The sequence below is a fragment of the Diorhabda sublineata genome, chromosome 5, assembly GCF_026230105.1.
Source record: "Diorhabda sublineata isolate icDioSubl1.1 chromosome 5, icDioSubl1.1, whole genome shotgun sequence".
Classification (NCBI taxonomy): domain Eukaryota; kingdom Metazoa; phylum Arthropoda; class Insecta; order Coleoptera; family Chrysomelidae; genus Diorhabda; species Diorhabda sublineata.
The window spans coordinates 1,083,168-1,100,180 of record NC_079478.1 but is presented as its reverse complement, the minus strand read 5'-3'; the positions used below and the strand labels follow the sequence as shown (position 1 = coordinate 1,100,180).

Below are 17,013 nucleotides of genomic sequence, written 5' to 3'. Positions count from 1 at the left end.
AACAAGTTGCATTTAAATTTAGTAAACAAGATACTTTAATAAATGAAGCTCTTTTACTCCACATAAAACTAGAAATAACCTTATTTACTTAAAAAATTTAAAATACATGTACAGAGTACAAAAGTCACTGTTTCTCTTCTTTTATAATCACATTTCGCCCATTTTATCATCACAACATATTCAATTTAGTCGATCAAGTGAGGGTTTACATGTTAAATTCGTTTTCATGAATTCATTTTACTTGATCAACTCCTTTATCAGTGTAAACGCCCCTTTACTGACACTGAATAAGAATTATTTATTTATACTTTTATGAAACAAATTTTCATAAAAAAATTTGGAAGATATGAGAATATCTCTTTGGAAGAAATAAAACTACTTCTCAAATGCTTCATGTTATATTTAATCATTTATAATAAATATTATCGCATCGTTATAAAATGTATTTTACAAATGTGTTAAATGGATCCAAGATTATGGAAAGAAATAATTCTGAAACAAAAATAAATTAGAGAGACGATTAGAAATGAAGATAGTATCATTTGTAACATACTGGAGGGTCATCATTGTATATACACATAGCTATTTCAGCGGAACCAAGACATTTGTCGCTTTTGTTTTTCATTGCATCTTTACAATTTTTAATGCTTGCAGCGGCAGTAGCGGCTATATGTGGCGGAGCATTTGCTTTAACGGTAGCAATTCCTCCTTCCCAATCAAAAGATCCATCAGTTTTTATCTAAAAATTCATTTAAAAATATGTGTAATGTTTTCTTACTTTAGATTAATTAATAGTTGGGTTACTTTTATGTAGATGGCAGTAGTATATGTATTTTTGTAATTAATAACGGCGTCTCTTTGTTAGGTTGAGTAGTTACGTTTTTAAAATAAAAGTTTTGTTATTATACGTACGTGCAACAGTTTCGAAGTGAGATATTAATAAAAATTATTTCTAGATATAATTACGTAGTCATCATAATGTTTTTTTATATCGTATACGAGGGTTGTCACAATTATGTATACAAACATTTTTTTTATCTTACGAAACTTACCAATTTATACGTATTCATAATGCAGAGGATGTAGCACTGAAATCAAAATAAAAACTGGGTTAATACAACATCCCAGTTGTCATTCAAATCGACTGTATATTCCAGAACTTTTTTTTAATATAACATTTTGTTATTGAAAAATAAGTAGTATTTCAAAATAAAGTTTATCGTAGGTTATGAACGTTTTTGGATACTTGTGAGGTTATGTTTCTTTTTGCTTGCACAATACTACTCTCGCTTTTTTTTTAAAGTTATGACCGTCCACAATAAACACTTTGAGATAGACATATCTACTTAGCACTTCTTCTTTTTTATTCTCCGAGTACTAATATGAACAAACATCTAATAAGCGTAAATATTCAGCAACTAATACATTACGGTTCCTTAAAAACGATTCGAAAATATAATAATTACCTGTCCATTACTGAAATCTCCTTTATGCATTGCATCTACCACTTCTAAAAAAGAAGAATATATTCTTCAAATAATTAACAAAGAAATGGGTATGCCAAAATAATGATTATTATGTTAATTATAAATGGAAATCAATTAGTTGATATAAGGGTATCGTCTCATTAGTTTTTAATAGTATTTCGATTAAATAACTTCTATTAAATTAAACGTGGCAACTCTGTAATTTACTCTATGACAGCGAAAATCTTGTCTAAGCTCGACAGTTGAAATAGTTTTTGCGGGAATTACAAAATTTAAACAAAAGATATTGGTAATTAATTTGGTTATTTAAAAATAAAACGTTTATAAATTAGCTTAAAGAACATAATCGTATGTCATTGTTTTTACTCACCAGGAGCAACTTTCGTTTTGGTAGTACACGAATTTCGTACCAATTTTTTCGTTGCGTTCAATTGTTTTTCCGTTATCTAGAGCGATATTTTAGTTAAATCTTTTTTTTTTCTTTCAATTTATACAACTTACCGCACACCATCCATCTAGCGTAACAAAATATAAACATAGTCCAATTACTAACCACTTCATAATTGGAAATATGAATTAACAACAATTTTCTAACCGTTTTATATTGTCGCAAGTAATTAATATTTTTCTGTTATACAAAAGATTATAACAAAAGGCGGGGAGTGTAGTAGGCCATCAGTGTTAGAAGAAAAAAAATAAATTTCGTAACTTACGTGTTGGAATTTGTCGGGATTTTAACATTTTTGAGGTTATTTATTTGAGATAAGTTTTCTCTCAATTAAAAAAATGAAACAGTAAATTCGGAAGTAGTATAATTTAATTACGTTATTTGTATTTGTACCTGAACACAACCTCAAGATACTAATACATTTATTTAATTATAATACGATTTCAGTATTCAATATCACTTAATAGATATTTATTACATTACATTATACAAGTAATAAATACTAAACGCACAGTTGGGAAATTTTGGTTTGTCTCTAGTAAGTATTGGTATCTCTTTAAAAAGGAAGTGACCTCAGTATCATGATGTAAAGACTACAAGGTGTGTTCTTCCCGAGGGCTCATTTTCGACTCGTTCTGCGCATCTCTTTGGGAGCGAATTCTCATTGGCTGCTTCCCAGCTGGTGCGCTATAGCACACCTTGTAGTCTTTACATCATGCTCGGTATTACATTTTACTATTCATAGTAAAGCATTACACACGTCAAAAATAATAACAAAATTTTTAGGTTAACGGCAGCAACGTAAGTTTATCAATACGGTGTAGAATTTGCTATGAACGTCAAACGTCACCCGCGGATGGCAAAAGTAAAATCAAGTTTATGAATTGGCCTTTAAGAGTAGAATTATCATTAATGATTATTATTCCGTAGTGCTTGGAATCTGATATATTTGAATAGAAAATGCATTTTTTGTTTTAGTGTAGTAAAATAAAATTATTTCAGCATTCCGCAAGATGATGAATTTTCTAGTAAAGTATGTTATTCAATTTTTCATAAAATAATCTCTTTAATATAGGTTATAAACAATACAAAAATATCATTGTTTCAATTTATTAATACAAAACTAATTAAAAGAAAGTAGTAGGCAATAATATCAACGTTGATATTAAATTTTGAGAGTTACTTTGAATAATAAAATAAATTTTCTGTTGTTGTTTCAAGTAGTATTTTTGGAAGATCCACAATAGGAGTTATTTGTCATAATGGTTGGCATGTGGGTTTGGGTTGTTTGTTGAGAAATGATGAAGTCCAAAGTTGACAAAATGTTCAGTTTATTGAAAAAGGTCGATGTACACAAAAATCAGTATCTAACTTTTACAATTTTAATAAGAAAAATAATCAGGACATTTATATAAAAGCAACTTATTTGTTTGTTTACAATTCTGTGAAATAAAATTAATGAACGAAGTTTTGAGATGTGACGACACGATTTAAATACAAAAATAAAATTTAATTTGATACGAAATGAACATACCTTTTGAATCGTTTGACAATACTTGTTTTGATTAACAAAACTCTTGCTAAACAATCGTCGGATTGTTGCTCAATACTTAAGATTTCTTGAAATTGCAAATTGGAGCAAGCCTGTCACTTGAACATATCAAAGAGTGCCAACTTAACTAAATTAAAATTAACATCAACATGATTACCAACTTTGACTCTATATAAAACAAAATAGTGTGAGGTGAGGATAGGTCGGGTCAGCTGTCAATTTGATCAATTCTCAACATGTATTCAGGTACTTGTAGTTATAAACAGCTGATTTCGTAGATATTGACGAAAATACCACTGATAGGCGGAAAATGAATTATAAATTCTGCAATTTTTCAGACAATCTAACCTACAGAGTTAATATTAAAGACAGGGAAATCTAATTAGAATTGTAGTATTGGAAAAGTGAGAAAGAGCGTGACCGGACTTCTAACTGAACACTGCCTTCTCCACACTATGGGCATAACGGACGATCCGGAGTGCCATTGGTGCATGGAGAAGGACGAAACCGCAGACCACGTCATCTGTGAGTGTTTTATACTCATACGAGCGCGGTTTAAACACTTGAGGAAGCCTCACAGCTTACCTAATGACATCAAAGGCTTCAAGTCAAAGCACCTGATCGGTCAAGTGGGGGCTAATCTGAAGGCTTAATGTGCTCAACGACCCCTTGACTGCCTACAATGTAACTATGACGACTAGAAAGAAAATTGGCAGATTGAATGTGTCAAAATTTTTAATAGAAACTTACAGTTTCATTAAACGAACAAGTAGCATTTTATTTTGTTAATAATTAATTAGAACGAGTTGCAAATGGACGCCTATGAGTAATTTACCTTGTTGCATGAATGAACTTTTTCATTAAGGAGTAGAATCAAAAATTCCACCACTCAATTATCAATTGAATAAAAACCTAACGACCGATGTAATTTGCTAAAAGAAAATGATAGACTACAACGGAACTTATTAATAATTATTTATTAACTTTATAAACATTTAAATGCTATTTACAGAACAATTAAACATATATTATTATAACCAGCTCTTCTTTCCGTGGTTATATTTTAAGACGTGAACCCGGATCGACGTAGAAATTTCCGAGGCTGTCCTATTTTGACCGTAATAATCAACAAAATTACCATCTGGATTTACCAGATACATTATTATTGTGTGGTCAACCTAAAATTCGCGAATTCCATAAATGACTGTGACATAGAATCCCTTATCAAAATTAACTTTCATTTAAAAATTTTAACTACAAAAAATGAAGATTTCCAAGGGAAATATCTCATATCCACAGTTATTGTGGCACCCCTGATTCTAATCGAGCAATCATTCATCCTGTCACTATCACATGATTATTATTTGAGGTTTGTTCTTAGTAGCTCCACTGGAACTGTACTGAACTGGACCAGTTCTGGAGTGTATAGAATTAGTTGGTTCGGATACAAAGAAGGATAAAGTGCAGAGAGCAATGGAGCATTTGCCGATTGTTGTATTTGAGGTTATTTGATGTGATTCATACCTTGTAGACAGTGCAAGCAGTTCAGTGAACTGGATGAACTAATTCTCTTACGCTGCTACTAAGAACAGCGATACTAGAGCTGGTTCTGCTACATAGAATGCTTTAATGTACACTTTCTGAACTAGTTCTGCCAGTGCGGCTACTAAGAACAAACCTTTGATCTAGTTTCAATAAATACAAGCCGTTCACATAACCAGCGTCTTTTCCAATCAATCTGCTATAATATAATGTCATTATTCCTAGAAAAGTTCTCACCTCATCAACATTTCTCAGTATTTCATTATACCCAAGAAATGAAACACGAGTTTATAAGAAACTACATATAATCTTGTTTAGATGCAAATCAAATTTTGCCATACGTTCCAGGAAAAGTCTCTGTTAAAACTCGTCAACTGTGGCACCACGACAAATAATATCATCAAAATAATCATGGCATTTAGGCAATTCGTGCGAAATCCGGTAAAATACTTTGTTAAACTCAGAAAAAGCTGCCAGTAGTTTCTCTGGTATTATTTAGGTGGTGGCCTGGATGCCATCCAGTGAGCCTATTAGTAACATTCTTTAGCTCATCTTTGTTTAGTGAAAGCCTTTTGGAACCAATTGGTAGAATAAGAATAAGAATTCTCTTCAATTATCTTAAACTTGGAGTCTTAATGCAAGCAATGATTTTATCTTGTTTTCTAACTTTATTTACAACCATGACTTTCTGACAAATCTGAAAAGGAATTTACATTCCTTTCTTCACCATAGTATCAGCTTCTTCATGGCCATGCATTCCTAGCTGTCTAGATACTTGTATCAAAGGAACTTTGTTGTTTACTCCCAGTGAGTCCAAAGATTGTGCAGTCAGGTGCTTAGAGCCCAAAGGGGAAAGTCAATTAGGTTATTGGGAAATATATTTCAGCCCCTACTTGTCCATTTTTGACCTATCAGCACAGAATACCAATGAGCCTCCCGAGAATACAATCTTTGTATGCTGTTGACTTGTTATCAGGTCATCAAAGCACAATTTGGAATACATGGTATCCATAATCATATCAATTGATTCCTTACTCTCTTTTAGAGTGTTTAAATGTCCTATCAGGTTTCCAAAATTTGTGTTCTGATCCTCTTATGCATTATTTACTGCTTCCCTTTCTATAGAAGTCTTCAAAAAAACTGCCTTGTGATTTTATCATAAAATATATCATAAGAACGACAAACTAATACCAATAATTTCAAATAAATGAATTTATGTATATATTTTAAGTGATAGAACTATGGGGGTTGATATGATTGCTGTTAAAATACTTACAATATAATCACTATCAGTGTCTTTTGGACCAGCACTGAAATAAACCCTGTAAGCTTTACAAGCTTGTGCAACTTGTTGTTCTGAACCAGTTAAACCTAATAATCGCGGGGTAAATTCTTTACAGTATTCACCAACTAATTTCGGAGTATCTCTATTGGGGTCCACTGATATAAATATAGGTTGTATTTGTGGCATATCGTCTGATTTATCTAAAATATCAATAACACCCGCCATTTTTTCTAATTCATCAGGACACACGTCAGGACAATGTGTGAAACCAAAATAAATCAACATCCATTTCCCAAGAAATTCATCGCTGTTCCTGAGTTTTCCACTGCTGTCAACTAGTTCGAATTTTCCACCTATAGCTGTTTTACCAAGCATTCGTTGTCTCTCTTTCATTTGGGCTTAAAAATATTCTAGTATTATTAAAAAATTGGTGGAATTACCGAAATATATTCTTGAATCAATAAATAATGAAAGATGTTCAAAACTACTCTCAAATTGGGGCAAATAAATTATATTACAGATGATGTAGTATGCCAAATATCATGCCAATATATGAAAAAGGTCATAGAAAAAGCCACAAAAGATTTCATAAAGCTTGCTCAAAATTAAGCCGAATAGAAATTGTTGTTAAAATTAACAAACAAAATGATTTATAAAAAAACTATATGGAAAGAAACATGTTTTTCTATTACCTTCCTCTTTTTCTTTTTTTATATACCACATAAAAGCCAACAAACTTCCTCCTAAAACTGAGGTGATTGCAAGATTTTTCCATGTTACAGGTCCAATACCTGTTCCTGGAAGTTTCGGTTTAGGGAAAGGTGCTTTATTACTGTATTTCCTGGCGTTAATTTTTATTATACATGGCAACAAAATCTATAAATAAAAAAAACGATATTTTCAGAAACTAAGTTATAATAAAACTACCTCATTTCTTTGAAAATAGTTAATATTTCTTCGTAAATATTGAGTATTTAACGTCCTAAATACTTTGTAAGAAGACATTGTCGTCGGTAATTTTTTTAGGTTATTATTGACACACTATGTATAGTTCGATGACCTAATCAATCGACTACACTCAATTATAAAACAACAAGTCATGTAAATTATCAAAATAGATAACTAATCTTTCACGTCCAAAGTATGACTGGTTTATTGTGAAAATGTACACATTTAATCCGGTGGTAGAAAATGAACGCAATTATAATTTTGACATATGTCAAATCACGTATGTTGGAAATAAAACCATTTAGTTTATTGAATAGTGGAATATAAGTCGTATGTCAATTTCAGTTTTTGTATTTTCTTGGAGGGAATTTCTTTGAAAACCGAGGGATCGTAGTTAAAATGGAAAACTGAGATTCGAAAGTTAAATCAGCTGAATTAAAATGTCTAATGTATTACGGCCGGTAGATGTAAATGTTGATAGATCACCTCTACGGTAAGTAAAAACGTGATATAATTACTGAAATTCGCTTAAATTTCAATTATTTAGTAAACGTGCAAGATACGATGAAGATGTAGATGATCTTAATAAAAATGAGAGATGGAGTTTACACAAAAATGAAGTAGTTTTACACGAAATTTTTGATCACGGCGTAGGACGTTTGGATTGTGATGATGAAGAAATTTTCACAGATGATGATACTATATTTTGTAAAACCGAACCTGGTGCTATAGACGTCTCGTGTGCTTCTATGACACCAAATACAAGAGATAAACAGGTAATTATATTTTTTAATTTAATGTATATATAGGTGATATATTTGTTGTTAAATGTCTAGAATGAATGTTGATTATTTGTAGTTATCAATATTGGAGTCAACTTTAACTAAGGAATCACTAGATAAGTTAAGTCTTGGTGAATGGGATTCGATTTTAGTAACAAAACCAATTATTAAACCTACAGATAAAACAAGTATGTATATGTATAAGATAATTTCAATATCCAATTTTTGTTTATATTTTTTCTTAAGAATTATTTGATTAAGTTCGTACAATTTTTAGATTATTTCGATTTATTATCAGATGAAGTGATTCTATATATACTAAGATGGTTACCAAAAACTTATTTAATGGATATAGCATTAGTTTGTAAGAGATTTCATAGACTTACTCAGGATGAGAGCTTGTGGACAAGAATGGATGTTTCTAATAGACATCTCCAAGCTGGAGAATTAGGAAAAATAATGAGTAAACAAGTTGTTGTTTTAAGGTTGGCAAGATCATCCGTAAGTAGTTTTTTAGAATTTAATTCCAGTTTCTCATTAGATTTTGTCCACTGTTTATTAATTAGATTCAATTATATTTTTAATCTAACATGTATGATTTGCTCAACTATATTTGCAAATAAAAGAATTTGTATTTGAATTAACTTTTCACTTATCATTTCATGTATGGTGTTTTTATCCCACTTGCTTTTATAGTTTATTATTGAGGTAAAGTTCTTCTCAAACAACACTTTTTAGATGTAATGTCCTGAGGCATGTCCCAGGATTAGTCATTATTTAGGAACAGGTTTTTTTTGGTGATTCCATCTCTGAAAATTTTATGTGATGTTTTCTCTGCCACACTTTCCAATACTATGTGAAGATTTAGAATTTTTTCTAGTGCAGCTGTTGTGCACAATTTCATGACCCTGATATACATATAGAGGGTTTTAATAATAAAAAATGATAACTATGTTAATGTGGTTTATTAAATGACCATGGGTTTCAAAAATTTGTAATAGAAAATAAACTTAACCTATTCTGACAGAAATCAAAATCTAAGTGTTTTTAACATTAGACCATTTAAAAAATGTCTATATGAATGAAAAATTTTTATTACATCTTTTCCCCTTTTAGCAAAATGTTTGGATTTGTTGTTAAACCAAGTATTTGCTCTTATTTCCTCATTTTCATCATTCACATTGTTAATAAGGCACAGATATCTATGATCAAATGACACTTATTTGCCACCTTTGAATTCAACAACAGCAAATTGTCTCTTTCAGTTTTTTACATTAACTGGTTCAAGTCCTTCAAACTCTTTTCTACCTTTTCTTGCTTCTCTCCTGCCTTTGGGAAAGGTAATAACATTTGGCAATGAGGACAACATTGTTTCCTTTGAGCTAGCAACTGGCTTCACAATATCTTTCAGGGGTGCTAAACTTACCCCACTAGCTATTGGTCTCACAGATTTGTGTCTTTTGGAGTCCTTATATATTTTCTGTTAGATTTTTGGTCTCATTTTCAGCCACTTTCCGGTTATGTTAGGAGCATCAAATACTGATTCCAATGGGTGTGTATTGCATTTTCTTCACTTTCAATAAGGATACAGCAGAAGGCAAAAAATTATTATCCTTAAAAATGTAAGAATTTAATGGGAATAATCGAGTATTTTTACAGCTGCTTATGATATTTGTGGACCTCATAGCTATTGGAAAAGCTTTTCCAATATTAGAAGAAAGGTCATAAATACAGATCGCCATCTGACATAATTCTGTAAAGTGTCCTAATCCTCCTTGCTCTGGGGTGGTTAAGGATAGTGTTAGAGGAGATTTATGATATAAAATAAAATCAATTAAAACTTCTAAAAATTTAATATTTTTACATTATTATTATATATACTGAAATTTAACAATAATTTTGATTATATATACATATATCTGAAAAATTCATAAGATTTTCCTTTCAGGAAATTTTTTTCTATCAAGTCCTCTTGTACTGCTTAATTTTTATTGTATAGTTTGCTATAGTTTTCCTAGAGGTATGGCTTTGTTCCTTGTATTATAAAAGACTGTATTTCTTTAGTATTGTTTCACTTCATTAGTTGTTGGCCTTATCATTGATACTCGCATTTGAGTATTCTTCATGGGTTAGGCTGCCCGTGACAGAGTTACCAAAGAACTGATCATCAACAAAAGAAGTTCTGTTACAACTAGATGAAGTTGATGGCTATATCAAAGTTTTATTGAGACTCGCATTTGATTATTCTTCATGGTATGGGCGATCTGTGACAGAGCTATCAAGCAACAGATCTTCGATGAAAATGTCTGTTATATAATGAAGGATATGTTTGTAAGAAGGTTTTAGAGACTGTCCCATACCTCCTTACAGAAGTTGACTCAAACCTCTTAAGTTAAATTAAAAGTTATTCTTAAAATCATAATCTAAAAAGGTATCAATTTTATCAACAACTCCAGACTTTTCAGGGTAAATTTACTTCTTTTGGATAAATTTAAACAAACCCCCATTGTTGTTTTGGAGGAATCAACTTCTTGCAACCTAACGCTACAAAATAAATCATCTCAACCTTTCACAATTATAAAAATTTGGACACAGTCTTTCCAATATGGTATTATTTTATAATTATGGGGCACTTTTGTGTGTTGTAATATTTTATACATATGTCAAATTTGATCTGTTGCTTAATAATGAATCTCTTTAAAACATTTTAGCAGATGCTGTAAACTTTTTTTGCTTTGAAACTTTTCCTTGTAACTTATGGGTGCTTAAGTCTTTTTCATTCTATAGGTAAAATATCCACCCATTTTGCCGGGTGTTAAGGCTGCTTTACCAGACTTCAAATCAAGACTGCTCTATTTAGATTTAAGTATGGCATATATTTCTCCTCAAAGTCTGACTATATTGTTAAGTAAATGTAGGCGCCTTAAGAAACTCAGTTTGGAAAACGTTCAAGTTAATGATGAGGTCTTGATAGCGTTATCGGCCAATAAAGACATTGAAGTTATTAATTTTGCAATGGCCGCGGGGATGATGGAGGATGGATTTAAATATTTATTAGCTAATTGTAGAAAGTAAGTAACATTTATTTACTTGAAAAATATAAAGTTTTGAAGCATACTATTATTATTATATAAATGGATAGTTCAGGGCTCCTAGATGTGACTAAAATTCGATTATTTGCTATTAAAATCGAACTAGGGGGACTATTTTCACGTTAAAGTGGCTTAAAAGCTACATTTTTATGATAATGCTGACTACCTTAGTTAAAATGGAAACTGTAAACTTTTAAATAAAGAAAAATTGTTGTATCAATAAAGTACAGTAACATTATGTTGCATCATACAATTACATATAACACATCACTCAATAAGTCATGTGACTAAAAAAAACATTTTTTATACAAGGGTTTTTTACATTTTTTAAATGCTTACAACTTATAGAAAAAATTTGAAAGTATTTATAAAATTTCTGAATTCATACCTTCAATAATTTTGATAAAATATTACTTTACTTCTTCTTATTCTTCTGCTACCTATCCACCATTATTGGTTTTTGGTGATTACATTTTCTCAGGCTGCTCTGTTTGCTACTGTGTGAACCAGATCTCCTTTATTTCTCAGGCCCTGTCCACTCTCTTATTTTCCTCAGCCAAGACTTTCCGTTTACCATCCTACCCTCAACTATGAGTTGAAGAAGTCAGTACGTTGGGATTCTAAGTATTTGATGCATATATGCTGTTTTTGTTCATTTTATATTTAGGAGAATTTTTCTGTCTTTTCCCATTCTTTTCGTATCTCTTCATTTGTCATTTTATTAGTCCATGGTACTCCTAACATTCAATGGTGGGTCAAATACTTCCAATATATTTATCTCTGATTTTTGAATAAAGCAATACCGACCATATGTAACATATTAGTTTCGAGTTAATATCTTTGTTGGTAAGGATGTTCTTAAGTTTCGGGCCAATTAAATTCTTATTGTGATCTTTATCTCTCATCCTCCCAGTCCTCGTCTAACCACCGATTTCCAGTTGGTAGTAATTCAGGGTATTCTCTCTAGTCGTTATTTTTATTTAAAAACAAGATTTAATCGATTTGAATGACTTTTATTTCCTAATATAGAGATGTATCGTTTTGTATTTCGAGTTGTTCTTCTATATTTTTTGAATAACATGATTGTGCTTAGTTTTTGTTATATTATATTAATTCTACCAACTTTTTTAGAATTCGAGAATTGAATTTAGCTTGGACGTATTTGAATACTCCTTCTATCCAATATATTTGTAAAAATTTGCCGTCCACAATGGATAGACTTAATTTATCTGGTTGTAGGAAATTATTGACTGATAAACGTAAGTGATAATTAATTAATAATATAAATAATACAATTAACTAATTTCCACTGCTTGAATAAACTAAATTCTTGAATAATATATTGATTTTCATGTATCATACATTTTCAGATGTATTTGATCTAGTTTCGAGTTGTCCAAGACTAAGAGAATTAGATTTATCTGATTGTACTTCTATAACTGGAGAAGCGGTCGAACGACTAACAGTATTAGAAGAATTAAATTTTTTAGCACTTTCACGATGCTATTTAATTCCATACAAATCATTACTGTAAGTATGACTCCATATGGGTTATCAGTTTGTATAAGATAATTTAAAATAAATCATATTTGTTCATTACTACAATTTTTCGAAAATTATTAGATTAGAATGATTCTATAATTCAACCAAACCGTTTGAATATTGCAATTGTTGGTTGTGGGAAAGTTTGTTTAAAATTATCAGTATAAAAAGAGTATAAGCCATGTCTTCTAAAAACATCTAAACGAATAATTATAGAATACGAAAAACTTTATTAAGAGTAGTAAAAGGGAGAGAGCGAAAAAAAAAGAAATACCAAAGAAAAAATATATGAAGGATTGTTCTGACATAATAATTGATGGGACCCATCACTCCTGATGGGAACCATTAGGATCTGTTGATCATATAGTTAAGTGATTCCAAGTGACCCTTGGACACTAGTTCCTAATGATGATTAAGAATTGTCAAGAATGGCAAGGTTGTAAGCCGTGGTTTGTAGCTGAAAGGGAGATAGGAAAATTTTCTCTTGAGTAACATTTTAGTTTCATATACTATAAAAGTGTATTTTTTTTGGTTTTTTTGTAAGCGCACTTATATAGCAGAGTCGCATGTCATCCTCCCCATTGTTGTCTTGGATATTTTTCTTTTTTTGACAATAATTATTGGTTGCGACATTTTTTCCACAGCTTCAAAACAATGATTCAATAATGAGACTCATTGATTAAAAATTGTGTCACTATATAAATTCAAATTAAAATTTGAAAAGTATGATTTTCTTAACCAATCTAGTGTAAATACAAACGGTTAAAATTGATTTTTTGATAAAAAGATTTCTTAATTGAATTATCTTTTTGCAGATATCTAAAAAAAATTTATAATCTTTCTTACTTGGACATCCACGGGGGTTACAACGACGCAGACGAATTAAGGACGATACAAGAAGGATTGGGGGCCAAAGTTCAAATAAACAAATTCAAATTTAGTTCGATAGCTAGGCCTACTGTGGGTATGCGGAGATCTAGTATATGGAATATGCGAGTACGAGACTGATTATGTCCCATTTAACGTATTAAAATGCTGATTTGTGATTTAATTTATAATTAAGTTTATATCGTTATTAAATGTGAATGGTCTCAGTATAAACGTCGTCGTTTGACATAACTTGGAAAGTTAAAAAATTTAAATAAGTAGGTTCGTTAGAAGAAAAAGGGTATTTTTATTATTGGTTATTGATTAAGTCATTTTGTTGAAATTTTGATACCTTAATGGTAAAAATGTTGATTGCTATATAGATTTTGACATATTATAAGGATTCCGTTATACTGATATTTTCTTCCTATTTTATCGTTATATCTAATTTAAATCAAAAAATACAAATGTAATTAACAAAGTTATTCAACATTTAAAAGCAAATTTCTGCAATAATTTTTGATATTCCTGGATTGATTCGTAAAATTTTCCTAATTTGGTTATGGGAACTATTTTTTTTGTTTCAAACATTTTCTCTTTTGGATAATTCAATTGGAAAATGTAAAATGGTGAATTGAACTATATTTTTCATATTTCGGCTTTTTTTCAACTTATCGATGAACAATAAATGAAAATTTCTAAAATATTTGTTGTAACACCATAACAAGGGTTTGAACAATTAAAATGTAAATGACCTGAAATTTATTTTCATATTAACTACACTTCTCAGTGAAATTAATACATATTTTACCAAAAAATATAAAAAAAGAGAGTTTGAAACACAATTTAAAAAAGCAACTTGAGTTCTAATCTCATTTTTCAAAGTAATTTTGAATAAAGGGAGCGATTTAATCTCTGAGCATTAAGGTGACCTGTTCCAATGATCACCCTATCAACATGTCACCCTCTATCGTTACTGATCTGTTTCGATATGCATACCTTGGTCGCATGCAAAACTTTTCTGATCGTCTGTAAACTGGAAAGTCTATCATTGCCAAATCTGGACTATATTGGGTTGGCGATAAAGTAATTACGGTTTTGTATTATATATTTCCATTTTGCTCAATAACCTTTTGCCATCTTTCTTTCAACTTCATGATTACCCGCTCGTAAAATTTCTAGTCCTTATCAGCAAAAAACTGAACCAGGTATGATTGAAGGTCATCATAATTCGAACTTCGAAATAAATGGTAATCAGATGGTGCCAGATCAGGGCTGTACGGAGTATGTGGCATCACTTCCCAGCCAAGCTCAAATAGTTTCCCACGAGTTGCCAAAAATGTGTGAGGCCTTGCATTATCAACTTTTCCGATTTGACAATTCTGGCAGTTTTTCTATGATTGCTTCATCCAATTTCATTAATTGTTGACAGTAAACATCGGAATTGATCGTTTGGTTCCTGGGAAGTAGCTCAAAAAAACTCAATGTGACTAAGTATCACGTGACAAACGGCAAAGTATAGCACTAATATATAAGTTATTCAAAAAATAAGTTCAGTACCCTGAATATCTATTATCATTCAAAATATTTTATTTTCTCTTTGATTCAATATAAATGTTGTTCCAAATTGGATATTTTTGAGTATTAGTCAATTCGCAGAATTTGGGTTTAAAATAAAACAATTGATCACGTTTTGAATTATAGGATTTATTACAAGGTTTTATCCTACTTTTGTATCTATTTATGGATGTTTTTATAGCCTGTGCGATGAATAGCACATTCCCACCTGTGTTTCGTGAAACTTCCTTCTTTTTGTCAGCGTATCGATATTTGTAAACAAGGAAGAACTACAACTCGAGCTACCAAAGCTGTTGCTGTTTTATCCCGATTGTTTCACACATTCTTCTCAATAGATCAACGTAGTTTTATTTGGTGAAAGTGTCACCTTTCTGAGCATTTTCACTATCGAACACTTTCAAAACACTATCTTCACCCTTTCGGTCTTTGAGATACAAATTTCTTCCATCTATTTGTTTCGAGATCATAACCTTAAAATTCCTTACCTGTAAAAATCTAGTTTTCCAAGATTATAAGTTGATTTAATTTTACCATCGAGATACGACTTGATACTCTTGGGACAAACATCTTTTTTGTATAAAAGATAATCCAATTTGAAGCAAGTTATTCTTTGTTGTTGGTTCCAAATAAATTCACTTTTTTTTTATATTTTGTGTTCAAAAATAGGATGTAAGTATTGGATAGTACCTCATTTAGTTATTGCCGGGTATTACAAATAAGCTTCTAAAATAGTTGGAAAATTATTAATAAGAAAATGTTTTATTATAGTCAAATTCATTTTCCTCCATTTTTTCGTTCGATTAATTGTTATTGCACATTAAAATTTGGACTTACCGGCTGTTAATATATTCGAAATATTATTAGGATTATATATAATTACGACAGAAAGTGCCTTAATAAATTTGTATAAAACAATTATTATTTTAATTTACCATAACCCATATATTACTTTGTTGCTTGGACTGCAGAGCTACTATTATGGATGAAATTATGTGGCTCTATGCTGTGGGGCTGGAGTGTAAAAAAGTCCTAAAAAAATACTGGTGTGTGATGTAAGCAAAGTACAGCTTGTTATTCACTAACCACTAATAAGTTCAAAAGAATTAAGAAGATAAGCTCTGAGAAGATATGAGATAAGCAAAAGTACACATAGATAAACCTTCTACTCTTCTTACCAATCAACTCTTTTGTTCAAACAGACCCGATAATCAACAGCGACGGGTTTATAAACAACCCCCATTGTAAATAAAATCTAACCTAACCTAACCAACCAGAACGTTCGACAAAATTAGCTATCTGATTTTTAAACAAGAAACTTTTTCCAGTTGTTTGAATTGAATCCTGAGAAACTAGTGCTCCTAGTAGATAGTGATTGTTTTTTCCCATTAAAGTCGATCAGGGCAGAAGTACATTCAATGTTGTAAGAAGACCAAGTGATATTGACAGTCCCACACGTGGTAAGGTATTCCCATTACTTATATGAAACATGAAGTATTTTCTCTGAATTCAAACCTATAAATTGACATGTGTATACTTATATAAAAATCTGACGTGGAAGGATAATAGAGATTCTTGTCAGATGATCTTCTGTATCGTTAACTTCAATTAGTGTGACCTGAAACCCAAGTAAGTTACTTCCTGAAATGCTTGAAGGTTTTTAGAACAGAGGCCACACTACACGAAGATTGGTAAGATAGTAGATACCTGCCTGGCAATCACCCAGTTATTTATAAACGTAACAGACTGATGGTAGTCGCAATGACTTCTCATTATCATCTAAAACCATCCTATCAACCCATATAAATCGTTTTTATATTCAATCTTGTGCCCAGTGAAAATAGAAGAAAGCGTGATTAGTTCAGTTTTATAAGACAGTCAGTTGGATACAGG

At 30.9% G+C, this 17,013-nt stretch overlaps 3 protein-coding genes and 1 long non-coding RNA gene across 5 annotated transcripts; 1 reads left to right on the top strand and 3 right to left on the bottom strand.

The window, feature by feature from the left end:
• Nucleotides 1-385: 385 nt before the first annotated feature.
• On the bottom strand, nucleotides 386-2,055 carry LOC130444107 (uncharacterized). Its single transcript, XM_056779118.1, has 6 exons — nucleotides 1,989-2,055; nucleotides 1,858-1,933; nucleotides 1,467-1,510; nucleotides 1,053-1,088; nucleotides 554-739; nucleotides 386-492 (listed from the first exon to the last, which is right to left on the bottom strand). Exons 1-6 carry the CDS (start codon nucleotides 2,046-2,048, stop codon nucleotides 475-477), a joined length of 420 nt encoding a protein of 139 aa, XP_056635096.1. The 5' UTR covers nucleotides 2,049-2,055; the 3' UTR covers nucleotides 386-474.
• A 2,394-nt stretch (nucleotides 2,056-4,449) lies between these two features.
• LOC130444253 (protein SCO1 homolog, mitochondrial) lies at nucleotides 4,450-7,384 on the bottom strand. The gene is made up of 4 exons (XM_056779316.1): nucleotides 7,242-7,384; nucleotides 7,007-7,190; nucleotides 6,306-6,712; nucleotides 4,450-4,665 (listed from the first exon to the last, which is right to left on the bottom strand). Exons 1-4 carry the CDS (start codon nucleotides 7,317-7,319, stop codon nucleotides 4,519-4,521), a joined length of 816 nt encoding a protein of 271 aa, XP_056635294.1. The 5' UTR covers nucleotides 7,320-7,384; the 3' UTR covers nucleotides 4,450-4,518.
• A 146-nt stretch (nucleotides 7,385-7,530) lies between these two features.
• On the top strand, nucleotides 7,531-16,034 carry LOC130444251 (S-phase kinase-associated protein 2). Its single transcript, XM_056779315.1, has 8 exons — nucleotides 7,531-7,755; nucleotides 7,810-8,038; nucleotides 8,121-8,232; nucleotides 8,322-8,545; nucleotides 10,832-11,115; nucleotides 12,268-12,395; nucleotides 12,507-12,666; nucleotides 13,494-16,034. Exons 1-8 carry the CDS (start codon nucleotides 7,703-7,705, stop codon nucleotides 13,684-13,686), a joined length of 1,383 nt encoding a protein of 460 aa, XP_056635293.1. The 5' UTR covers nucleotides 7,531-7,702; the 3' UTR covers nucleotides 13,687-16,034.
• On the bottom strand, nucleotides 15,703-16,652 carry LOC130444252 (uncharacterized). 2 transcript variants are annotated; one of them, XR_008909932.1, is made up of 3 exons: nucleotides 16,207-16,652; nucleotides 15,958-16,152; nucleotides 15,703-15,846 (listed from the first exon to the last, which is right to left on the bottom strand). It is a non-coding gene; the product is annotated as an uncharacterized LOC130444252 (long non-coding RNA). The 2 variants fall into 2 exon arrangements; XR_008909931.1 differs by having other exon boundaries at nucleotides 15,958-16,652.
• Nucleotides 16,653-17,013: the final 361 nt, after the last annotated feature.

Excerpts from the sequence above, each read along its gene's own strand:
- LOC130444253 (XM_056779316.1), bottom strand. The coding sequence starts at position 7,319 with ATGTCTTCTTACAAAGTATTTAGGACGTTAAATACTCAATATTTACGA. Across the intron at positions 7,191-7,241 it reads ACTATTTTCAAAGAAATGAG|ATTTTGTTGCCATGTATAAT; the intron begins GTAGTTTTATTA and ends TTTTATTTATAG. Across the intron at positions 4,666-6,305 it reads ACACTGATAGTGATTATATT|GTTGACCACACAATAATAAT; the intron begins GTAAGTATTTTA and ends CGCGAATTTTAG.
- LOC130444251 (XM_056779315.1), top strand. The coding sequence starts at position 7,703 with ATGTCTAATGTATTACGGCCGGTAGATGTAAATGTTGATAGATCACCT. Across the intron at positions 7,756-7,809 it reads GTTGATAGATCACCTCTACG|TAAACGTGCAAGATACGATG; the intron begins GTAAGTAAAAAC and ends TCAATTATTTAG. Across the intron at positions 11,116-12,267 it reads TTATTAGCTAATTGTAGAAA|AATTCGAGAATTGAATTTAG; the intron begins GTAAGTAACATT and ends CAACTTTTTTAG.
- LOC130444107 (XM_056779118.1), bottom strand. The coding sequence starts at position 2,048 with ATGAAGTGGTTAGTAATTGGACTATGTTTATATTTTGTTACGCTAGAT. Across the intron at positions 1,511-1,857 it reads CAAAACGAAAGTTGCTCCTG|AAGTGGTAGATGCAATGCAT; the intron begins GTGAGTAAAAAC and ends CTTCTTTTTTAG. Across the intron at positions 1,089-1,466 it reads GAGATTTCAGTAATGGACAG|TGCTACATCCTCTGCATTAT; the intron begins GTAATTATTATA and ends TTTTGATTTCAG.